At 37.1% G+C, this 24,582-nt stretch overlaps 4 protein-coding genes across 9 annotated transcripts; 2 read left to right on the top strand and 2 right to left on the bottom strand.

The window, feature by feature from the left end:
• The first annotated feature begins 52 nt into the window (after positions 1 to 52).
• Positions 53 to 6,586, top strand: LOC149729483 (protein C-ets-1-like). The gene is made up of 14 exons (XM_089886486.1): positions 53 to 245; positions 837 to 1,008; positions 1,316 to 1,431; positions 1,836 to 1,933; positions 2,224 to 2,402; positions 2,584 to 2,703; positions 2,956 to 3,156; positions 3,289 to 3,363; positions 3,585 to 4,244; positions 4,330 to 4,469; positions 4,763 to 4,880; positions 5,231 to 5,357; positions 5,584 to 5,688; positions 5,887 to 6,586. Exons 1-14 carry the CDS (start codon positions 183 to 185, stop codon positions 5,996 to 5,998), a joined length of 2,286 nt encoding a protein of 761 aa, XP_089742612.1. The 5' UTR covers positions 53 to 182; the 3' UTR covers positions 5,999 to 6,586.
• A 250-nt stretch (positions 6,587 to 6,836) lies between these two features.
• LOC149729482 (H/ACA ribonucleoprotein complex subunit 1-like) lies at positions 6,837 to 8,167 on the bottom strand. Its single transcript, XM_089886514.1, has 2 exons — positions 7,934 to 8,167; positions 6,837 to 7,581 (listed from the first exon to the last, which is right to left on the bottom strand). The coding sequence occupies exons 1-2, from the start codon at positions 8,150 to 8,152 to the stop codon at positions 7,204 to 7,206; spliced, it is 597 nt and encodes a 198-aa protein (XP_089742640.1). The 5' UTR covers positions 8,153 to 8,167; the 3' UTR covers positions 6,837 to 7,203.
• A 1,008-nt stretch (positions 8,168 to 9,175) lies between these two features.
• LOC149729481 (uncharacterized) lies at positions 9,176 to 17,729 on the top strand. Of its 6 annotated transcripts, none has more exons than XM_089886477.1 (10): positions 9,176 to 10,293; positions 12,148 to 12,226; positions 12,374 to 12,522; positions 13,022 to 14,480; positions 14,716 to 14,784; positions 15,070 to 15,222; positions 15,511 to 15,601; positions 15,829 to 15,947; positions 16,085 to 17,090; positions 17,533 to 17,729. In XM_089886477.1, exons 3-10 carry the CDS (start codon positions 12,377 to 12,379, stop codon positions 17,592 to 17,594), a joined length of 3,105 nt encoding a protein of 1,034 aa, XP_089742603.1. In that variant the 5' UTR covers positions 9,176 to 10,293; positions 12,148 to 12,226; positions 12,374 to 12,376; the 3' UTR covers positions 17,595 to 17,729. The 6 variants fall into 6 exon arrangements, with proteins under 6 accessions (XP_089742603.1, XP_089742604.1, XP_089742605.1 ...); XM_089886478.1 differs by having other exon boundaries at positions 9,176 to 10,336; XM_089886479.1 differs by lacking the exon at positions 9,176 to 10,293 and adding an exon at positions 10,803 to 10,821.
• On the bottom strand, positions 17,651 to 23,928 carry LOC149729480 (putative ATP-dependent RNA helicase DDX28). The gene is made up of 12 exons (XM_089886497.1): positions 23,122 to 23,928; positions 22,949 to 23,057; positions 22,400 to 22,575; positions 21,763 to 21,898; positions 21,302 to 21,474; positions 20,806 to 20,929; positions 20,256 to 20,362; positions 19,938 to 20,048; positions 19,487 to 19,729; positions 19,031 to 19,123; positions 18,347 to 18,499; positions 17,651 to 17,890 (listed from the first exon to the last, which is right to left on the bottom strand). Exons 1-12 carry the CDS (start codon positions 23,239 to 23,241, stop codon positions 17,765 to 17,767), a joined length of 1,671 nt encoding a protein of 556 aa, XP_089742623.1. The 5' UTR covers positions 23,242 to 23,928; the 3' UTR covers positions 17,651 to 17,764.
• Positions 23,929 to 24,582: the final 654 nt, after the last annotated feature.

Here is a 24,582-nt window from a genome sequence, read left to right as displayed (position 1 = left end):
GTTATCAATTGACAAGGTGTAAAACGGACCTATAGCCAAAGTAACAAATTTCTAACGTTGTTTACTTTTCCAGATATTAAGTGAGATATGGTAATGCAAATGTTGCAGTTAACATATATGTAACAAAATAAATTAAAACGTTTTTAACAAGTATATTGAAAAGAAAGCATCGCTTCAGAAACATGGTAGACCAACATGTTGTACCTTCATCTTTTGATATTAATATTCCCTCAATTAATATTAAGGTAAGAAATAATAAACATTTGCTAAATATTATGCAGTAACTGAAAATAATACTGAATATGAGTTTATAGTTAATTGTAGACTTTTTGTTATAACGGGAAAAATTTACAAACTGCTCTTTAGACTTAATAAGTGTATGTATATAATTTAAGAAACACTATGACAGTTATTTTACCGCTACTCATTTATTTTATCCTTAGCCAGTTAGAATGACTGTTGTTTTGCTGCCGATTCCCATCTCTTCAATATGTTTATTTAATAAGACCTTTATTGTAGTAATCCTAAGGGATAAATAGAAAATAATAAAAATATGCTATGTATTTGTTAAAGAAGACAAACTTATTATTCTCTTTTTCAGTATAGTGTGTTGGAGCCTAAATAACAAAAACCTAACCCATATAAAATATGAATTGCAGTGTAGTGTTCACTAGATGGCTCGCTGTTCAATAAACTGTGTGTTATAAATTTAACTCTTAAGTCTTCCCCCAAGACATTATTCTCTAACCTAGCCTTTGTTACTGTCACCGAAGAGGCGAAATAATGCAGTTTATTCACAAGTTATAATTATCTAATAAACTTTATCAATCCATCAGCCTGATGATGATTTCTTTGACAATGATCTCGACTTTGATGTCAAACTCTCCAATGAAGATTTTTCATCACCAGAAGACTTTGTATCGACTCCTGTGTTGCCAGATGACTTTTTACCAGATTTGAACCACTGTAGTATTAAGCAGTCGTCATTCGACAAGCAAATTGCATATGGTAAGTTAATTTGTCTGTGTGTGAAGAATGTTTTTTAAGTTTGGCGTGACATAACTCAGATCCTTCTTAAAAGCAACTTGTACTTAAAAGTAAAACACCTTTTTGTTTTTTCCATTCATTAAACTGACTGAGTTTAACATGATTACAAAACAAATAATAATAAACCGCTGCTTACAAACAAATAAAACTACATGCCGTAAGGGCGGATTCTTATTTGCATGCAAGGGCCATATGTTAAGTTTCGGAAATTGGTTCTAGTTTTAACCATCTTGCTCAATGTAGCTACAAGCAAAATCTTTTCATTCAGAAAACTTATCAGCACACGATGCAAGCCACATACAGTGCAATGAATCAACAGAGTATTCAAGTTCCTACAACGGCAAACATGAAGTATGTACACCTGTGAAGAACTACCCTGGAAAGGTGAGAGAGTAGTTCTTTTTATTTCATCTCCATTAGATTTTAATACCTGTTTTTGGCTGGTCATTTGAAGTCATAAAATGAGTGGCATAGATAGTGCATATTTTATTTTATGATGATTCAATGTATTAAGCAGTAAAGTAACGTCAGACCAGATTGCTTTAAAATTCAAAGACCTATTACACACATGGTGTTGACTGTAGGTTAGGATTTTCCACAGTGCTAATCATACCTATGTGCCTTATGTGAATCATCAATTTAAACAATAAATTGATATGCGTCACAATTTAAATCTTATTTAATCTTGGCAACTCTCTTAATTTAAAAGTGGATTACCACAACCAAAACTAGTTGTGTGTTTGATTTTAAACCTTAGATAAGTATTAAGCAGAAGTTATTAATTTCAGGGAAAAGACATTTGCAACATCACACCAAATGTGACTCCAAGATCTGCACAGAAGTCAATGCCAGGCACTCCACAAAGCAGAAGTGAACAAACTATGAGGTAACCATAGAGTGTTTTGGGCTCCTTTGGTATTTGTTACTTAGTTTCTGCTATTCGGAAAGACTTCATTAGGGTGGTAATCAGTGGCAGACGAAAGATTGGAATATTCAGTAGTATATATAAAGTATAAACTGTGGTATTGGTAAATTCCATGTTGACCAGGCTTGGGGGTTGGAGTAATGGACCAACTTTGGCCTAAGTCACAGGACCTCCGTCACCTTACATCATAGAAAATCACACCTTTAATATATAGTAATGTATGATAATTGGTAACATATATGCTTGTTTAGTGGGCGAAAGAGGCGACCACAACTCACACTTCAGATGCCGAGTTTTGACGACGCAGCACAAGAAGTACCAACTGGGCAGGAGTATGGCTCTGCTACGCCATCATGTGGGATGGAAAGTGGGGCAGGCACTCCACTGGAGGAGCTAACCGGTCTACCTGAGAAACTAGCACCAGAAGATGGTAAGAGATAAATTTTACAAACGAAGTTTACATACATGGTAACTCTTAGCAGGCAAGAGGTGTATGAAACAGAACACTTGTGTTATGACGACTATCCCTGCCCCGGGAGGATAAATCAGTTAATTTCATTTTTGCAAAATTAGGATGAGAGCAAATTATCAATAATGACTTTTATCTGCAGTGCCAAAAACACCGTTGTTCCCACTTATTACACCTGGTACGGGAGCAAAAATGAACGACGCAATCACTCAGTCATTTTCCTCATTCAGGAATATAATGGAAGCAAACAGCATGTCAAAAGGTAAATTTTCAAGACAACAACATTTTCAGATAATTCTTTTTCACAATAGATAAAGTCTTCTGTGGGTAGGGAACACATAAAGTAAGCTAGGAGACACAAAATTTGAACCAAAATAATCCTAAACTTTTTATCAGGGTTTCATTTTTACCTATGTTGAAATAGCACATAACTTATGTTTGTTATTCAAAATTATAAGTCTTGATTTTACAATCATGCTTATTTTTAATTGATAAATTTATTCATTTTTTTCAGATCCAAAGCTCTGGAGTGCCCCACAAGTGAAAACATGGGCAAGATGGATCGCACAAGAGTTTAGCATCCCATCTTTGGATGAAAGTAATTTCTGCATCTCTGGATCAATGATGTGCAGTCTGAGGAAGGAGAGCTTTTTGCATCTTTGTCCTCCATTTGTGGGCGAGATATTGTGGGAGCATCTTGATAGGTTGCAGTCAGGTAATTGGAGAAATTTTATGTTCTGTTGTTTCTGCAATTTATGTTCTGTATTGTAAAAAAATCATCTGTACGGAAACATTATTAATGAAATTTATTTTGTTGGGAATTGAAATTAAACAAAATTTATCTCAGAATGTGGAAATGACACGAGGATACCAGAATGCAGCAACTTAAACCAAAATAACGACAAGATTTCATCATCTACAAGTAAGTTACTTATTAAGTTTAAAACCAAAGCATATCTAAAGTAAAGTATGGCAGCCCTAGTATTTCTTGCCTGTTTATGGAGGTAATAAAATAAACTTCTTCAAGCTTCCAAACCTAATATTTGTTGCCTTTATGGTTACAAAAGCTTTTTTTGAACTGCTGTAATTTCAAATGTTTTCCTTTATCTGCACCAGCATTTACAAATATCTTAACATTCACAGCACCTCAGAACCCACCCTCCTGCACCACCAACCCACCTTACCCTACTAGACCTGCACCTCCTTACACAAAGAACCCAAGCTTCAACCAACCCTTACAAAACCACTTTTCCTTGGACCAACCTCCACAATTCAAAGAAGAAAGATACAGACCCCGACATCTTGATACACCAAGCCATTTCAACCCTACTGATGCCCCTCCTGTTGATATGTCTTGTGTAAAAAGAGAGCAACTTCCACACTACCCAAGCCATGCCTTCCCTGTGAACACAAACCGCCGAAACTTCTCCTTCGAACATTCAATGAACATTAAACCTGAACCAATGTCACACATCAATGCTTTTGACATGCACAGGCAGATGTCGCACCCACACAAGCCAAACCAGCGCTTTGGAACGCATATGGAGAACAGGCGCTCCTCAGAGCCTATACTGACACCTTTGAAGCCGTTCTACAGACACAGACCATTATCCCAGCAGATGTCTCATCCCTTCCCAACCCCTACAACCCCCAACGCACCAGAGCTACCCGGCCACCCCATGCACCTTCCCCCGCATGAAATGGGGGGCCAACAAAACCTTCAAGATCTTTACTACATAAACATAGCAAGTTTACGACATCATCAACAAATTGAAACCATGAAGAGACACGAGATGGCCAAAGGTAAACCTTTATAATAGATACAACTGCCGCAAAATTTATTCCATGCATGTATTGTATATGATATCTATGAACCTTTACATTGCAGGTAAAATTCAACAGACGATCACGAACCGAAGTTTTGGTGACCAACAAATCAACCAACATCATATGTTATCCCGTAGTGACTCCGTGGGTTGGAATGGCAACAAGGGGAACATTAATGGTCTACTAACCCCTGAACCAGAGGTAAGAAAGGCAGGCAATCAGAAATGCAGTTTAACTCACTGTATTGTAGCAACAATTTTCTATTAAAATAAATTACCTTTGAAGTTGAATGTATAAAACTGCAACATTATAAATTGGTACAACTGCATATGAACAACATTTTGCACATATTTTTGCTGAATTGCTTAAGAGTGTTTTGTTTAATTTCCTTAGCAACCAATCCACAGCTTTTAGAGTGTTCGGCTTCGTGCATATTGTCTACAAAGATAAGAAAACTGGTATACTTGTTATTTATATATATATTTTTTGTGCAGGATTTTGAAGGTGGTTTTATGCAACACTCCCGAATGAACAGCTGCATGACACAAAACACAACAGCAGAGTTTCCAAGCAACCCTGTTATACCTGGAGCTTTCCTTACAGGATACAACGGTTAGTTTCAAATATCTCTATTATTTATAGGTGAGGTCCTATTATACCAGAGGACCTGGGAATACGGTCTAACTGTTGAATTGCTGAATGTTTTCTGGTGTTGGATACAGCAAAAGTTATAACTGGGGTCCTACAAAATGATACTTTATGCACCTTATATTCTATATGGGTAAGCTCCTCCAGCAAGGTAATGGATAGGATGTAATTTAGACCGGAGTCACCCATTACATCCAGATCCAAATCATGCTTTGAAACTAGAGGGTATCAGATTCAAAGCTCTGCCTAAGTCTATTACCGCGTTTATCAAAGCTACGAGTCCAAACATTTTGTAAACAGAGTTCTTATTTCAGGGAGTGGTCCAATCCAACTGTGGCAGTTCCTTATTGAGTTACTGACCGATAGATCTTGCCAACACTTTGTTACATGGACTGGGGATGGCTGGGAGTTTAAGATGATTGACCCAGATGAAGTAGCAAGGTAAGAATAACACCAAGTAACTTGTATATTGTTGCATTGCTGGAGTTTAGAATCGAACAAATGTTTTTGTCTAAAAAAGCAGGGTATTAGGTATGTGCTAGTATTTTGTGCTGTGTAGTATCATTCACCCTGATAAAGACGAGGACAAAACAAATATCTTTGTAGCTGCCATTCTTTATTCTTTATCGTTTTTGATTATTTCTAATTTTATTTCTTCATATTTTAGGAGGTGGGGAAGAAGGAAAAATAAACCTAAGATGAATTATGAGAAACTTTCAAGAGGATTGAGATATTACTATGATAAGAATATCATACAAAAGACAGCTGGAAGGTAACATATATACATGGAATAATAAAATTGTGGGTGTACGTGTTACTTGAAAACATGAGCAAACTCCGGTATAAATCCTAAGATCCATAGCTTGCCTCAGTTATAGAGTAAAATTTTTTATACCGAAGGGTCATAAAAGTCTTTAATACATTATGCCTGGTAGCAAGTAACAAAACAATAATTCTTGTTTTTTTACAGGCGTTATGTTTACCGGTTTGTTTGTGATCTTCAAAGTTTGCTGGGTTATTCACCAACAGAACTTCATTCAATGTTGGATGTGAAGCCTGAAGATCGACTAAGTGATGATTAAACAATGTACAGAAACCACTGCTGTGGTTGGGATATCAGGGATGTAGAATTCTATACAGGCCGACAGTTTTAAAGTTCACAATGTTTTCAATACCTCGCCAATGTGTGACAACTTATTTTCGCTTAACACAAGAGACATTTCGCTCGCAGTTCAACCCAAAAGGTTGCAACCCCCAAAGAACTAAATCATGTAAAATGCAACTTTTTAAACACAACCATATTAAAAAGAATTCAAGATTTTTTTAAAGTTCAAAGATGTTATGAATGCCAAGATAGTAATCATAACGTAGTTAGCACTGTCAGCACCCTTTTATGTGCCACCCACCTCTTGCCTATCTATACACAGTCGATTCTACTAGTGGGAGTTACTATTATTATCTGACTCTTCTTTTAAAGTGCTGCTTTTTTGTGTTATTCAATATTCTGTGCAAAAGATAATGGTATTCATTTGCTACCATAACTCCATAGGCAAATGGAAAGTATATGCCTAGGTATACTGTCTTATCATGTCGATTTAAACTGCCTTTTCAATTTGTCGCCTTTGTTTTTTCTGGTATTGCACAGTCAATAAAACTTCGTTGTAAAGACATATATGTGATTGTGTGACTTTAAAGATTCAATCCATATGGGAAAACAAGGTTAAGTCGTGTCAGGCCAGTAAAGATAGGATTGAGGTAAGGATTTGCATCTGTAGCAGAAACATTTAAATATTGCAAGAGCAAATCCTATGCCCGAATTTGAATGAAAACTTTTACAAATCAGCAATGTTGTCTTTAAAGCAAACAGCAGGATTTCCAACGCCTGGAGTTTAGTCAAGATAGGAGTAATTACACTGTAACTTCTTGGTATGTAAAGATTTGTATTTTGCATGGTAGTTCAATAATCCGCAATATTGGCACTTAATTATGTTATGCACGAACTAAACAAGGAGATTCATTATTTCAAATATTTATGGCAGTGAAAGCAATTTAATCTTAGAGTGATTAAATTTTCTATTGCAAAATTCATTTTAGGTTAGCTTGAAGTTTCCAAACAAGCAACAAAGACAAAGTTATCCATCTTGTCGAATATGTGACACGCACTTTAGTTTAGTATGAGACATACACTTTAAAAAATATGCAACACATTTTTGTCTAATATGCGCAACACACATTAAAATCCAAGCACAAGAGTTTAAAGAAGCATGAAAGAATGAAAAGACAAAAATCACCATCCTCTGCCTCTTCCACCTCTTCCTCGTCCTCCTCCACCCCGAGAGCTTCCCCTAAACCCACCACCACCCCGACCTCTAAACCCACCCCTGCCACCTCCACGACCGCCTCCGCGACCCCCTCTGCCACCTCTGCCACCCCCGCGACCCCCTCTCTTCTGTATAGACCCTGGGGATTGGGGTAAGAATCTTTGCAGGGGTAAAAGCTTGGCAGGGTCAATAAAAAATTTTGTGTCTGAAGAGAAAGACGAAGCGAGCATGTTGTCACTCATCTTTATGGAGAAACAAAAGTCACGGATTTGTCCAAAAATTTCATCAACTTTTCCAATCTTTGATTTGTTTTCCAAGTAAATTGGAGCATTGAAATATGGAATCTATAAAAGGGATTTACTGTGTTATTGCTCTGGTATCAAACAGAATTCAACAAAAATATAATCTTGAGTGCGTATGATTATTATTATTTGAGCGCATTATTATTATTTTACAATTATTAAAAACAATGTGCTCATATAGAAAACCAGTCCGTAGGTGAAACACTTTTTTAAAATTGCCCAAACGGAAAACCAGAACTTCTGCTGGGCCCAGAATAATATTGAGTATGGGTTGGGAAGGCTTATTTTAGAGGTTTTCGCTTATCTTAACCAGATACTGTACAAGACCAGATCAAAAGTTAGGTAAACAGTTTGAAACTCTGATATAACATTTGTATTCTATACAAATAATCACCTTTTCATTTGTGCACTTACAAACCAAATCTTCCTGACAAGGATGCATCACCTTTCCAATCTCCACAACATAATCAGGAGGTTCATCATTATATCGGTTACCACCCCCGTACCCACCCCTGCCACGCCCACCCCGGCCACCACCCCCTCCACGCCCCCTAAAGCCCCCTCCACCACGGAAACCACCCCCACCACGACCCCTATTCCCTCGAAACGACATTATTCAAGTTTATGTCAAATACAATCCTCTAAAATGAAAGAATGTTTAAAACATTACTAGGAAATTTGAGTTAAGAACATTATTAAACTGCACAAAACAAACAGATAATATGGCAGAGGCACCAAACTTGTTAAATGCAGAGGAAACATTGTAAGTTAAACACAAATTTCCTTACCATTCCAGAGTCCAGGTTAAATAAAAACTTTTCGCATTCATAAACATTATGGAAACTACTTTTTACCCAAAGTAAGTAAAGGAATGGAGGGAAACATTGAATAACCTTTTGTAGGATTTTTTTTGGGTCAAACCATATATTAACCTGACTAATATATTATGTTGTTATTATATCAGTATATTATGTTTGAATCACTCATGAGAAATAAAAAATATTGAAATAAAAGAAAACCTTTCAAAGTTTGGCAATAACAACCTAGAAAACTACAATGTGGGGAAAGATGGGACACCAAATTGAAATCTTTATATATTACCAAATTGTACGAAATATTCAAGTTTTTTTTTATGAATCTCTGAAATTAGTTTAATCGTTCACACTCGCAAACTACAAAACGCGCGTTTTATAAAGTCGTGGTAATACTGTCGAATAATTCTGTAACATTGCTTTTTTTGATTATCATTAAATGGGGGTCCGTAAAAAGAAAATTAAAAAAAATCTCGTCTGACAAGGTGTCCCATCTTCCCCCATCCTACTATAATAACACAATAATAGTTGGAAAATGTATCCGAAATTCAGTCACTTGCACTTGCAGAGGATAATTTATGACGTTTCAAAGCATACAGTATATTATTTCGTACTTTTTACGTCTATAGGCTAGTCCTAATAATAAATTCACTTATTAATCAAAATTAACATGGGTTTTAAACTGTCTAATTCGTTAATTCTCTTGCAAGACACTTAGCGGGATTCCCGCTATAATGGGAGTATAATGGGCACCCACATGTTTTCACGCATTTTCAAAGTTAATTTTCGACAAAAACGCCTGAGCTTTTCGCAAGAACAAAATTATATAGTGGTTGTATTAGTGAAGCCTAAGAAATATTTTTCACTGTTCACCAGATAAAAGATTACTACTGTAAGCATTAGGTAAGTCGGTGAGCCAAATTCTACGCTCTTAACACGAATTACCGCACACAATAAACATACTGACCTGTTTTAGCAACCTTTTATATATTTACTGTATGGCTAGTAACACAGTACGACTGCAACCTAAACTGTTCTGTATTACGTATTTATTAAAAAGGTAAATTTCATCACGCAGTTCCAAAAAGTATAAACAGAAATGAACTCCACGTGGTTTGTGCGTCATTGTCACGCACGCGTGATCAGCAAAAAGCAACTTAATTGGGGAGCATAATAACAACAGTGGAACAGAAAGGTAATTGCAACTTTAGATTAGTACAGAAATATCAGAGTACTCTGGAAATATGCATACACTGAATAATTATTCTGTTAAAACTCTGTTTCCAATTTACGCTTTGTTTTTATTTCTCTATTAAAAGGTTCATCGTCGATGTTCGTTATTTTCAGCTGATCCATTTCTGCTTGCTTTTTGTAAAGCGATTTCTCCAGGTTTTCAGCAGATACAAATAGGCCATTGATCTCTGACGAAAGAATCGTAAACTCGCTTTCCAGTTCGTTGACACACACGTCAGTTCGCATAAGTTCACGTCGTAGTCGTTCCTGCTTTTTCTGTATTTTTCGTACCATAATTTTAAGGCTGATCACAGTCAATTCAGCTTCGTCTATAAAATTCCAATGCGATGTAAGCTTCATAGTAGTCTTCCCTACGTTCTAGGTGATCGTTAAGCTACGCTCACGGCAAATTATGGCTGTTCAACCCAATTAGGTGCGTGGCACAACTAGTTCTAATCACTGAGATAGGCCGACTGGATGTTTTATCCTCTAGGCGAATATCTGTCCAATCTAGGACGAAAAAGGTTGCCTGGCGAGGGCATTCATGACAGCTTGTTCTACGTGTGCATTAGCCCTACACGCTGTAGTGAATGTGTGTTAGTTTTCGGAAATAAACAGAAGAAACTACTATAGGTGATGTATCTTTCGTAGAATGAAAAGGACGTTCTAATTAAATGCATTGACGCCACAAGGGACTCACCACTGCAACGTAACTATGACGTATATTAACTTTCTAAGAAGGCACTCGCCTCGTACGTATATACCAGAGCCATAGAAATACCGAGTAGTCCAACCCATTGTTACGTAAAACACAAATTGAACGGCAATTTGGGTCCAAAATAACACAGTAGGGAAAATGTATGTTTTTCGGTAAATTACAGAAAAACTTGGGCCTAAAAACAAATTTAAAGGTTGAAAAATGTAAAAAAACATGTGTTATTTGTTTTCTGTGTCAAAAAAAGTCAAAAATTAGAATTACAAGCGGTTGATTTGCGACATTTTAGTCATGTAATGCGGCTAAATTTATACATTTTTTTTAAAAAATGTTTGGTAAGGTAAATAGAAGCTGTTTTACACCTTCCCACAATAGGAAAACACAAACAAAACTTAACAAGTTCGTTTAAACCCTTTGTCAAAGTCACCACTTTCGCTCTATTTTGGACACACATAGACGGCAGTTGGACTACTCGGTGTTTATACGACTCTGGTATATACCAGTGCGTATATAAACTACACGGTAATTTACGCAACCTATTAAACGTGTGGTATAAATTAGTAAAAACCCATAGCTAAATTTTATAAATCATCAGGTAATTTATGTTGCTTTGTTGTGTTTCATTTCCGGCGTGCTCAATGCTGATATTTAGTGATTAACTTTGGACCGAATACACATATGGATTTGTTGTAACCTGTATAACCTATTGCCTAACTGTTGTCCGCACTTTCAAGGCACTATCAAATTATTTCCTTGACATCAAGATACGGAAATGTTCAAGAATCATGTTTAAAAAGAGTATAGCCTATTCGACATCTATCAGTAAACGAGCTATCGCTAACCACCAAAGTAATACTACACCATATACGTTCCCATCAAAGCAAATGCGCTTTACCCTCAATACTAAGCTATACCCTGGTCAAAATATTTCATTCTATAGGTGTTACGAATAGCGTAATGCTCAAACTCTTGGCCATTGGGATTTTTAAAACCTGTAGCGGTGTCTAATCAAAGTCAGCTGCGTTTGCCGCACAGCAGCTGGTGTTTTAGGCGTTCACATTGCCATAGCATTCTTTTGGGACACGATAATTTCGTCAGTGTATTAGCATAACAAACGACATGGTGGCCATTCAAACCAAAACCGTTTAGTACTGTATGTACATACTCCGCTGATTTCCTTAAGTGTTTTCGATGCTATTACAGCTGTCTGCACTCTGCAGGGCCAAGGACCGAAAAATAAACGCGAAACAGTCAAAATTTTACTGAGAAAATTGCATTCTGGGAAATTGTATCACGTGACTTCCAAAGCTTATGTCAGATAGAAATGCTTATTTTTCCTAAGTGCTTAAATCGGGCCTATAAAATAAAGCACAACGCAAAAAAGGAATGTGTGTAACCTCCAAAGGCTTTGGTACCATGCAAACACACTCATATAAGAACTAAATCTGCAATGTGTGGCAATAAGCAAAACAGTTTATCATCCACAAAGACACTAACAATAAAGACCTGGGAATATACGCAGCGAACTGCAGTTACGTTCATTTTTGTAAGCTTATAGTTGCCAGATATACGGAAACATCGGAGGCATGGTATAGCATCAACTATAAATAAGTTAGATTAGAAATGTACCGACGACAATAGTAAGCTAAGTGAAATAGACACAAAGCCAAAATGGACTCTAATATTCAGTGACGGCGATTGTGTTAGACTTCTACAGCTTCTAAGTTCTATTGAAATATGCGTTTTGTTGTTTTCATGCATGCTGTCATAATGGTGTATGTTATATATTGATAATATGTTATTTAAGTTCATAAAGGTATTAATATTCTACTGTCTATACCTATGCAGGTATTTGACTTCCAAAGTTATCAAAAGCAGAGAGAATTACTTACGTTTTGCATTGCTATAAACGTAATCATTCAGTTTGGTAAGTATTATAGCATAATATGTGCATGTAACTGCTTTAAACCTTTAATTTGCCTATATCACCTGAAATATGAAACTATTTTGTATGAGGCCTATAATATAAACTATTCTGATTTCATTTCAGAGAAAATCTGTTTTTTCATTTCAGACCATGGACAGGTCGCGCCTTGAAGGAGGCTTGCGTATAACTGTCGGAAATGATGTTTATTACGAGCGTGGAAGGTCACCCGTAAGACGTTCACCTGGGGGGGATCTAAGAAATAGACTCGGACCGAGACCCCCAGAATATGGCACAAGGTGATTTAGGGATATTTTCTTTTTCTCAAAGAAAGCAGTTGTAGGAAAGTTACACAGCATAGTTCATATGCACAGTATAAGAGTAATGGATCTACCTCAGCCTAAATCCAGTACCCATGTAGTGGCTCACCCATAGAAAAGACAAAGAAAAAAAAAGAGTTGGAAAAGATATTAAGGTGTTATATCATACAGAATGGTGGATAGTTTGTAGTGTTAAAATAAGTGGTAAGAAAACTATGGAAAGTCAAACAAAAGAAAGAGTTGTTTTCAAGATAGAAGATTTGGACTTCAAGATCAGTTGTTCTCTTTATTGAATCTCCTGTTTCCAGTGATTTTATTTTAAAGAATGTCGACATTTTGTTTGTTTGATCATTCGCAATGGATCATACTTCTACTAAGTAACTCGAAGTGTGTTAATTGGTAAGCTTTCTGTATGAGGGGTCCAAATGGATTCCTGTTAATAGACTAGCACTGCCTGTAACCTAAGCTGTATTTACAGAATACCGGATCAAAGACATGAGAATTTTCACAACAAACCACAACAGCTAATGGAAGAAAATGACGGATGGACAGCAAGAGAGGAAGAAAGGTATCGTTGGTCTCCACAGCGTGATCGTCGCTCTCCTAGACATAGATCTCCAGGGCACCATCCTTTAGACAGGATGTCTCCACCAAGGAGGAACTATGATAGGGATATGCATCATACAAGTCCCTCCCCACAACGTAGGAGGAATGAAATTTACCCTGAAGAAAGATCTCCATCCTACCATAGTGGACGGTCGTCATCAAGAAAAGCATCCCCGCCTCGTCACTCCCAGAGAAGCAGGTCCTCTTCTAGTCCGGATAGTCCAAGAGGTCGGAGTCGCAGAGAGAACACAAATTGGGATGACAGGGTCTTGCCAAATGTTCCATCCCTTAGAGAGGCCGATGATCTTCTACTTGCTATGTATTCAAAATCAGAAGTTGAAGAAAGGCCATACAAGCGTTCCTCCTCTGAGCGGAAGACAAATCGGGATGGTAAAAGCGAATCTGGATCAAAAGCGTACATTAACCCAGCTATAGTCACAGATGGGCAGAAGTTGAGTGCATTCACACAAGCATACGCAAAAACCTCACCACAGAAGAAGCAATATTCCCAGCAAGATATAGATGATGAAGATCAGTTTTTGTATGGTAACGATGTGCCCAGAAGGCAGAAGAAGCCAGTTCCTTATGAGCATAAACCAGAACCAGCACCTGATGTAAAGAAGAATTTACAGCCCTGTGAAAAAAAGCCAGAAGTTACTCCAGGTGGATTTGATACGAATGCATTAAAGAATGTGTTAAAAGCAATTGGATTTGACTTTGAAATGTCAGCCCAGAGTCTAAACAAATCAGGGAAGTTGGTTGAGAAGGTAAAGACCGATAGAAAAACAGTTGTTGAAACTAAAAAGGAAACCAGGAAGAGAGAAACATCTCCAGAGAAACCACCAGAACCAGAACCCCAAAAGGAGGTTCGAAAGCCCGCTGCTATTCCTGTGGTTGCTACTTCTCAGCCGTTACAACAGACTAACCCCAACCATATGTATCAGCAGGCTTACAATCAAGCTATACAATACCAAGCAGGATCATTCACTGCACCACAGATGCAAGGACAGCCTATGCTTGTATACCAGACCCCAGCAGGCTTGGTGCAAGTTCCACATGTTGCTGTGCCTGCAATGAACCAAACTATAAAGCCTGAGCCTCCACGACCCAATTTGAAAGTAGTGCCCATGCAAATGATGGAGAAAAAGGAAAAACATGAAAACCGGAAATCGCCGAAAGAATTAGAGCAAGAGAAAAAGGCAAGGAAACGTAGGCTGGATTATTTGGAAGAAGAATTGGAAAAATTAAGGAAGCAACAATCAGACCTTATTAAAAGGAAGAGAAAACAAAAAGGAGACCATGAACTTATGAGTCAGAACACACTTTTACAGGTATGATATATATTGCTTCAATTCAGTAGCATTTAAGATTGAAGTTATTGTGAATGAAACTCAATTTCTATCACTACTTAAGTGTTTAAATAATTTAGGCTTTTAATGATTTAGGCGAACTAATTGTTATCTGGAGAACCTCTTGTCCCTGTTTGTCTGCCACTGTGCCACAATATATTTTATATTGTGGGTGGTTGTTACTTGTTGTAACTTTCAATACTTTCTTGTTTTACAGGCTGGAGTTGAAAGACAGATACAAGAGATACGAGATGCAGCAGATAAAGCTGCTGCTGTGAAGAGTGAAGTAAGATGTTTTATATGGCTGGATGTTAAAACCTTTTAATAGTGTATCCAGTGGTGGGGTGTTTGACAGGGATCCTGGGATTAAAACAAATGTTTAAACATTGTATGCCATGGTTATTTGGCTAAGCTGACGATTAGAGTTCAGTGCTGTGGCTTAGTGGTTAGACACCCCTGAATCATAAGTAACCAAAGAATACCGGGTTGGTGATTCAATGCTTGACGTCAATAGGTGGATGTGCAGTCAATGCAGTTGGTCTATCACACTAACATAGTTAATCACTTACAGAGTAGTAGCGAATCTGACAGCAGTGATTCTGAGGATGAGAAGCCTTCGTTTAACTATGTGGATAAGGGGTTCCATATTTGTGGCTTATGTAATATCACGTTTGATCTGCTCAACGATTACTTGGCACATCTGCTCTCAAAAGCTCACAGAAAAGTAAATAACTTAACACTTCTTGTTTTTAATTGTATACACACAGTACTATAGACAGTAGCAAGGAAAAACTGTTTTAAGATGTTAAACCTGGGTGCTAAAACATATGTTATCACTTGTTTCAAATACATCTGATGTGTTACCCAAGGCACTTCTAACATAATGCATATCTATGGTTGTCACCTCTATTTCAAAAGTTTTGGTAACTAAGCATACCGCTACCCCATATTGGGCTATATGGCTTTAACATCATAGTTTTTGTTCCAACTAAAACAATACCTACATTTCCAGTTGGAAGATCCAGATAATCGACCATGGTTGAATAAAAAGCAGAAAGCGAACAAATCTATGAGCAAGAATGTGATTAATGTACCTTTAAAAGGTGGGTGGTTTATCCTTCTTTAGCAAGACTTGCAATGGAACCTGAGATTTAGCGCAGAGTTGGCTCATAGTCCCAATACCAAGGGTTCAGACCAGAGTTGGCCAAATATCCCAAAAGCCAGGGTGCTACTGCATTCAAGTAGTGTGTGCTTAGTGCTTTATATCTCAGTGTATGCCTCTTGCCCTGGGGACATTTTAAATGAACTGACATTGAAATTGTATCTATAGGTGTGGAGTTCATATTCCCAATCCATGGTTTCTATTGCTCTGTATGCAAAGTTTACAGTGGTGACAAAGAAGAAGGAGAGAAACATTGCTTTAGTCATGAACACAATCTTGCTTATGCTGTAAGTTTTATTGTAGATTCTTATCTATTAACTTTAAATATTAAACATTTCTTTTGTTGAAAAAATCTAAAAAAATAAGGTTTTTAGAACAGAATATTACACATTCTTGTGTATAAAGTTTTCATTATTACTTGCAGAAATTCCTAAAAAAGAATCCTTTGTATGAAAAGCCAACCATGCAAAATAAGAAGATTGAAAAATCAAGAGCAGTTAAAGAGGAGAGGTGGGAAGAGAAGAAGATTCATATTAAAAATGATGTTCATGCTAGCTCCTCCCAGAGAGACAACATCCAGGATCAAGTAAGAAAGAAGGATCAGCAGCGGAGGAACTTTGAAAACGGACAAGGACATCATATTATGACAGCTGGGGATAAACGGAAGTTTGAAAGAAGATCTCCAGAGGAGATTCGCCCCGTACCTCCACAGCATCTCCGAAGATCACCACGGGAGTCCCCAAGTCATCGAGCACCAGTTTCGAGGTACTCGCGCTCTCCTCCACAAAATCGGGAGCGGTATCGAGATGAGAAGGCAGAGCGGAGGTTTGAGGAACGGTCTCCAATTCGGAAACGAGTTAGGGAAGAGAGGAAGAGGTGGTCACCAGGGTATGATCAATACGAGAAAGAGCGGGAACAGCAACCAGAGCCAGAACCCCCAAAACCGACCATCAAATTTACAAAGTTCACCTGGAAGAGGACGGATAAGAAGGATCCACCAAAAGAAGTGCCGGCAGTTGTAAGGGAAGAACCAAAGGTGCAAAAAATTGAGGATAAAACTAAACTCACAATGAAGTTGAAGCCAAAACCTCAGCCATTCCTAAACATTGGGAAAGCAAGTAAAACTAAATCTGTGTTGTCTGGAAAAATAGCTAACTTTGCCCCTACCACAAAAGTGAACACGAAAACTCCAACCACTGGGTCCAGGTTTGGTACCTTAAATCGTGCCAATATGTCAGTGAGCACATTCCTCGCTGCTTCTAAGAAGAGCGTACCAGCTGTCCCTCCATCTAAAACACCAGTTGTAAAACCTGCACCTCCAGTAGACCCCCCACCCCCTGAACCACGCCCACCATCTTGCCTCGTTGATGTAAAAAAAGCAAAGAAGGAGCCTCCTCCACCCGGGACTGAAGATAACTTTGGAAATGATGGTGAGTTTAATTTAATTTGACAGTTTACACTGCTGTTTCCCCAGACTACAGGCTAGCAATATTTAGGATACCCTAGTATATAGTCACAAGATACTCATAGTGACAGCACTCTGAAAAGCGCTTATGTTCCTGGTGCTACAATTAAAACAGTATTTTTACCCACAACCTTTACCAATTTCTTGAGTCCAATACAAAAGGTGTGGCAATTCTTTTGGTTATTTTAGTTAACTCACTAAGTTAGGGGTTAGGATGAACCTCTTTCTGTTACCAGTGGGTATTTCTTTGCCTGCATGACTATCAGTGTGGATAGAACAGGCCGCAGGCAGCTATTAATTCTTTGACCTGTCTGTCACGTTTTCAGCTATTATGTAAAAAATTCAACTAACTGGTTGCTCTGATATGATAAGAATATTTTTTGACAAAAAAATCTTCACTTTTCCAGATGCTGCTGTTGAATCAGATGCAAGCGGGATCAGCATGGAGCTTGCAAGTGATGAAGATTAAAAAAATCTTAAGTTTCAAACTCTCCCTGTAACTGTGCTCCATACATAGCAACATCATTGAACTTTGAGCAATATTTCCACTGAATTAAGTGAATTGCTGCCATTTTTAATTTTGTTAATAAAAAAACGCCTAATACCACCGGTGGAAAATGGTCAGATGCATCTCCTTATTTAGTACGCATCATGTATTTCCTCAGCTATATCTTGCTCCAGTTTAGCTTGTGCCCACCTATGTTCATGGGCTCCCTTGATATTTGCACTCACCCCTGATATTACATCCCGTCTCCTTGCAGCCTCCTGTATATAGATACAGAGTTACATGTAGTCTCTGGTATGCATTTTGACACAATGCTAACAAACAAGCATATGTATGTCAGGGGTGGCTGGTGAACCGATTTTTAAACAGGGCTGATATTCTATACATTTAGTGTATGTATTTAAAGTCTGGTATTTATTTTGTTAACAGCCATAAAGAATTTAAAAACAGGGGAGCCATCATAGGTTTTAGCACTTCTACCATGCAACACCTACACCTGTTTAAACGGTTTACCAAAATCTTACTCTGCTGTTAGCCTGTTAGGTGTCTCTATACAAGCAAGCAGAGCCAAACTGAACCATTCTTTTCAATCAATTAGGTTTCAAATGTTTGACAACTATGGGTATATCATTTAACAACCCTAAAATTCACTGAAACAAAACGCCTATGCTATGGCCACAAGTTACATATTTCAGCTTAATATCAAACAGATTTACCTCAATTTTCATGACAACCGGCACCTCCCACTTTCTTGACACCAAACTAGTTACAACTCCTGCATGTGTTTGACCAACACGGCCCACTCTACCACATCGGTGAATATAATCCGAAACATTAGACGGGACCTCATAGTTGATAACATGCTTTACCTGTTATGGGAGCACAAACACTGTATTTCATACCATCATTTTTATTTATCTTTTCGAAAACGATAGTTAGGTGTGGGAAAAGACTCAGTTTAAAAGCATATTTTGTCCATTTGTCGTGTATGGTTGGAAAATGGGAAACTATAGTCATTCAGTTATAACAAAAGTATCCTATTTTACACACCTCGTGTAAATTTTTGATTTGTCCTTCAGCCCAGAGGGGCCTTAGGCTTGATGCTGAAACCATTGTGAGCATGTGTGTTCTTGGGCAATGCACTTAATAACAGTTGCTCCAACCCATGGGTAACCAATGAGTTGTCAAAACTGTCAGCAATACAGAAAAAAGCACACCCACAAAGTAACATACATGGTAACTGGTAAGTTGGTAAGAGGAGTGTAAAAAAACAGAACATCCATATTAAACTAACTGTCATTGTCCTGCCACCCAGATACAAGGATAAATAAGTAACCTTCATTCATATTAGAGTTATAAGACCTAAATTATACAGATAATTACAAGTTCCAAAGCATTACCTGCTTAGTATCTAATCCCCTTGAAGCAACGTCGGTTGAAACTAAAACATCATCTGTACCAGCCTGGAATTGTTGTAAGGTGGAATAACGATCCTGTGTACAAAGTAATAAACATAGCATATATTCTCGAAAAGCATGTGAGGTATATATATACATCTGCTGTTGCTGTTGTTACCAGGTTTAATGGAATAGTTAAAATTAAACAGAAATTTTATTACATGTGTACCCTGATGATAGCTTGTCAGGTTGCAGACTAAATTATGTCCAATAAAATTTAGATTGCATTTTTTACCAGAAGGGCAATTAAGTTTGATGCAAACCATGAGCACTTAATTACGCACTATGACTTATAAGCAAGCACTTAGTGTATAAAACATAACACCCGTGTTATAATGACTGTCGATGGCCCCCCATATGAGTACAATAGGTTTAATTCATTTATTCAATACAACTCACTTTAGTGTGCATACTACCATTAACAGAAAGAGCAGCAATCCCATTTTCATGCAAGCCTTTTATAACTTGTCTTACACTATGCCTAGTGTTACAGAACACCATCACTGGCCCACGGTCTGGCTTGTTCAACAGAGCAACCATTTCACTTATTTTCTCTGATGGCTTCACCCTCATAAAGTTATGAGTAACATGGGGTGAGACTCGGTGTAGGTATCCACTTTTAATGCAGTCGATTTCTTCCATCTGGAGTAAAGTAAATATAAAAAAAATAAACTTTTGTCTTCGTGTGACAGGCAACAACATTTGTTTTAATGGTAGCACTAGCAACATTGAGCCTCAAACCCAGAAACTCTAGGCAACAGTCCGGCCCGCAAATCACTATGAGGCTAATAATATGGCCAGGCAAGCCCTTTTTGTCCAGAGTTGGCCTGTTACTTCCAAAACATCTTACCGATATAATATCGTCCAAGGCATCACTTGCATAAGAAGGGAAGGTAGCACTGCATAGAATCAACTGTGCGCTCTGTGGGCTTAAGATTGGTGACTTCTTACCCGATGTGATCTAAAAATATAACATATGAGTTGGTACTGTTTAAATTATGGTGACGAAGCACTTTTTTGTCTTAATACATTAAAAAATCACCATTAAAAAATACATTATTAGGTAATAACTGATAAACCGACATAAGGTGTATGAAACAGAACTGCCATGTTATACCAATGTCGTTGCCCTTCCACCTAATAGAAGGCATCATATTGTCTTACTTACATTAAATCTTGACAATATATGTTGCATCTTATTGGCAAAGCTGTCATCCAGTAAGGTGTCGCATTCATCCAACACCACAAACTCTATGTTACCGAGTTCAAACTTTCCTGTAAACAAAAAAGAAATTACAAAAGAGTGACATCACTTTAAAGGCAAATATAAATATCATAAGAGAATCCCAACAGCTTTGCTTGAAGGGATAAGAAGTTTAAATTAAATATGACAAGAATTTAAAACTAATTAAAATGATCAGGTAAAACTTTTGTAACCGAAGCATATGTTAAAAATATTACAAAAACTTTAAAATTGTTTTCTGAATAAAAAAACACCTGGTAAACCTAAAAATTATTCCTTGTTTTTATTCTCTTTTATCATTCTATTTATCGGAAATATGGGTTTTAGGTGCTATCGATATCCCATCTTATAACACATGACTATGGTCACTAATCTAGACAAAATCCAAGTAATACAGCCGTTTTGTTTTTGTAGCTTTTGGTATTGCCTTGTACTATATAAATACAATAGACAGTTAGACACTTTATCAACTTACTTCGTTTCAATGAATTAATAAGAGGCACGGGTGTGGACACCATTAGATCAACATTGAAGTCAGTCTTCCCAATAGATTCCGTGCTTGCCACTTGTATTGGAAGTTTCAATGACAATGCCATCCTCTGCCAAGTTTAGAAGTAATTTTATCCATCGGTTATAGATTGGTCTTACTATGATATAGTCGTGTCACTCGTAGACTACATTGTTTATTTTAATATATCTGTACCAGCAGCATCATGGTTAGAGTGTTTATCTACTAAATTTCAACACTCAATGCTGCCACTATTGTTGGCCTATTCGTGTATATGTCCTTGGTCAACACATTTAATGGTAATTTCCCCAATCCAGTGTTCACTGATAGGTTGTCGAAATTATCAGCCATACAGAAAAAACTTGTACATAGCCAATACATGTAGTAGCCTAACTTTTTATTTTCCAAAAACTTTCTTTTTTAATTACTGCATATACAAACCAGCAATAATTTCCACACATACCAGAACTTGCTGTGAAAGTTCTTTAGTTGGAGTAAGAATAAGAGCTTTTGGTGAAACGAATACTTGATCACCACCTCCCTCTGCCTTTGATCGCATCAACTTATGTATTATAGGAAGAAGATAAGCAAATGTTTTTCCACTTCCTGTCTCCGCAGCGAACATCACGTTGTTACCTTTGTAGCAGAAGGAAGTGTTATACCATATGATCGGTTTATAATTTTAATTCGTGCACAATACAACAATACACCTGTGTTATTGGGTGATGGGACTCAGTCATAGGCATAAGCATAAGCTTTTTTAAATTTTTATCAAAATCTGGGGTGACATTGTTTAAAATGCAGTTTCACTTATAGTTGTCAACCACAAGGAACCTTACTAACTATTATGGTGAAAGGTGAACGTAATATACTCTGGCTGTATAATGATATTATGTATGTTTATATGAAGTAGAACCATCCAACCTTTAAGTATTGATGGAATACTCTTGGCTTGAATAACAGTAGGTCTGTCCAGCCCATTTAGGCGAAGGGCTTGTAATATTTCAGTGTCAAGTAAAAGGTCGTTGAAACTTGAGAACTCTTCTTTAAAAGATGGATTCTAAATTTTTAAAACATTTTACAACATAGTAAAATATTTTTTTATGTGATAAACTATTGAACACTTGTTCTTATTTAATCAGTATAAATTGCCGTGTTTTAATTTGCCGCTTAATTATTAAATATAACTGCTTTTTATTGTATAAAATAAATTTTTTTATGTTTGTGCTGTTATATAAAAGTAACAGACCATAGATGATTTACCAATCTTTCTTACAACTCCAAATTAAACTGTGTTGACAAAAAAAACATTCAACAAATAAAATGTCACATTTATTGCACTACCATATGTCCATATCTCTTGTGTTTAAGCCTTCAGATAGAGAACCGTACTGATCTAAAGATAATGAGTACATTGAGTAGTATAGGTTTCGATGGGAATAGGCACCGCCAATTCCATGTTAATTTTGGTGCGACCCCTACAAATTGGATCAAACGGTGCAGCTTCTACAAGGAATCCTAACCATGCCAGACATGAGTTGCAAACGCCCCTCTAACATACCTCCATATTTGAATGAATCTTAAACGACCTCCCTGGACTTCTATGGCTCGTCCATGTGCTGCTGGATAACACAGGGGGTTGAAACTTTGTGATAAATTCATTGGTGTACATGGAAGTATCTTTGTCACTGGATGAGATTAGAAGCTTACCAGGTTTGGCAAGTTTGAGAAGAGAAACTGTGGATAAGATAAATAGGTTGGTTTGGATGATGTGCTGCTATTGAATAAATGTAACTCAATTATCTTCACATAGCGGGGCAATGACAGTCCCTATAACCAGAAGTGTATCTAGGAATTTTAAAAAAAAGGGATCCACAAGGACCACAAGACTTTGTTTAGGAAATGTACGCCTATAAATTGTAACAAGCTCAATAGCGGAAGACAAATGTTTTCACTTATTGTCATTGAAGTGATTTTGACAGAGGGGTCGCAGCAGGAATCCGATCATAAAAAATGACTTAAAAATGCGCCCTTAAAGTTATTCCTGTGGTTGTGTAACAACTTACAAAAAAATCTCGCAACACTTTACACTAATAGTCTAACCACTTACCCCCCTTTCTGCTCCTTTTCTGTTGTTTAATATTTCTTTTGTTGATTTTACGTTTGAGTGCAACTGGGAAACGAATAATTGGAACATCCTCTTTATTGACATGTTCGTTCTATAAATACAAGTTTGTTTTTTTTAAAAAAATTTATGTCTTTGAACCTAAATCTCATACTCACTTTATTGTTATGTACTTGTCCACTCAATACCGGAATAAAACGAGTAGTTTCAATCCTTCTATATATGTTAATCATAGGTAGTCGTATAAATGACACCAGACCACACGTTAGGGTTCCCATACTTTTTATATTATGGTTTAAAAACACATGAAAACGGAACTAACAACTTTATACACACATACCAATCTTCACGTGTCTTAAGGGGAATTCCCCGTTGCGTCATTTATTTACATACGAGCCCACGTGATTCTGTGTATATTTATCTTGAAAGTGCATAACGTTTCGTGTAAAATTATATCATGTTTTTATTGCACATGCTTGCTAGTGGTAATGTACTTGTGCAACACATGTAGCATTAATGGTATCCAATATTCAAGAATAGGTATGTGTACAACGAAAGATATATATAGTAGTGTGGGGTATAAGATGGTAGGCTACACCTTTAGCACACAATATCCAAATATCCTGATCGTGTTTTAAACAATAACAACGGTCTATGGGAGTCGTGAGGATACGGCTTTATAACTTTTTGAATGCTCTTTGTTTACTACTAAATGGGAAGTAAAAATAGAATGAAAAGATGTCTCATCTTCCCTCATCACTCTACTTTACCAAAAAATACGGACTCTGACTTAAACCATATACCGTTAGGATTTTAAAAATTTTTATTGTAAAAATTCTCAGTAGTCACACATAATTACAGGCACAATGGTCATAACAATGAAGGATAAATAATGTATGGGAAGATCAGTCATCAGTACTGTACTAACGTAACTTATTCATACTCGGCGCCGGCAAAGTGGTTAGCGCGCCTGCCTGTAACCAATAGGTAATGGGTTTAAGGCTCGTTGCTGCTACCATTGTGGACGTATGTATCCTTGGGCAAGACACTTAACGGCAATTGCTCTAACCAAGTGGTCACTAATGGATTGTCCAAATTATCAGCCATAAAAAATATCACCTACAAAGCAACATACATGGTAACTCGTAAGCTAGCACGAGGTGTATGAACACCCGTGTTATAACGACTGTCGCGAGGATAAAGTTACATTCATTCATTCATACTCGGGTGATGGGGACAACCAGTTACAACATATGTAAATGTGTGTGTGTGGGATTATTACTGTATGGCTGACAATTTGGACAAGACGTAAGGAATGACTAGTATAGAGAATTGCCATTAAGTATCGTAATTGCCGAGGGAAACATCCATTATTGCGTTGGCCTTACATGGAATTAAATTTTAAAAATAACAAGTTGAAGATAATATAGGAAACATCGCAGTGATAAAAATAATTCCAACCAATTGCAGCTGGTGCAAATCTAATGTTAAAGTTTTAAATGTCTGGGTGAACCTCTCTATATAAATCATCAGTACAAGCAATCGGGAACCTCACCCCATTTCCAATATCTTCGATTTCTTCAGCGATATCATCCGTACAAGCCACGCTGAAGGTTCGA

Source organism: Ciona robusta, chromosome 10 (genome assembly GCF_009617815.1).
Source record: "Ciona robusta chromosome 10, ASM961781v2".
In the NCBI taxonomy this organism is placed as follows: Eukaryota; Metazoa; Chordata; class Ascidiacea; order Phlebobranchia; family Cionidae; genus Ciona; species Ciona robusta.
This window is presented reverse-complemented; position numbering and strand designations above follow the sequence as displayed.

Excerpts from the sequence above, each read along its gene's own strand:
- LOC149729483 (XM_089886486.1), top strand. The coding sequence starts at position 183 with ATGGTAGACCAACATGTTGTACCTTCATCTTTTGATATTAATATTCCC. Across the intron at positions 1,432-1,835 it reads TGAAGAACTACCCTGGAAAG|GGAAAAGACATTTGCAACAT; the intron begins GTGAGAGAGTAG and ends TATTAATTTCAG. Across the intron at positions 4,470-4,762 it reads TACTAACCCCTGAACCAGAG|GATTTTGAAGGTGGTTTTAT; the intron begins GTAAGAAAGGCA and ends TTTTTTGTGCAG.
- LOC149729482 (XM_089886514.1), bottom strand. The coding sequence starts at position 8,152 with ATGTCGTTTCGAGGGAATAGGGGTCGTGGTGGGGGTGGTTTCCGTGGT. Across the intron at positions 7,582-7,933 it reads GTAAGTGCACAAATGAAAAG|ATTCCATATTTCAATGCTCC; the intron begins GTGATTATTTGT and ends TCCCTTTTATAG.
- LOC149729481 (XM_089886477.1), top strand. The coding sequence starts at position 12,377 with ATGGACAGGTCGCGCCTTGAAGGAGGCTTGCGTATAACTGTCGGAAAT. Across the intron at positions 14,481-14,715 it reads GTCAGAACACACTTTTACAG|GCTGGAGTTGAAAGACAGAT; the intron begins GTATGATATATA and ends CTTGTTTTACAG. Across the intron at positions 15,948-16,084 it reads AACACAATCTTGCTTATGCT|AAATTCCTAAAAAAGAATCC; the intron begins GTAAGTTTTATT and ends TATTACTTGCAG.
- LOC149729480 (XM_089886497.1), bottom strand. The coding sequence starts at position 23,241 with ATGGGAACCCTAACGTGTGGTCTGGTGTCATTTATACGACTACCTATG. Across the intron at positions 21,899-22,399 it reads AGATTCATTCAAATATGGAG|AATCCATCTTTTAAAGAAGA; the intron begins GTATGTTAGAGG and ends TTAAAAATTTAG. Across the intron at positions 17,891-18,346 it reads CGGTTGTCATGAAAATTGAG|GAGGCTGCAAGGAGACGGGA; the intron begins GTAAATCTGTTT and ends ATCTATATACAG.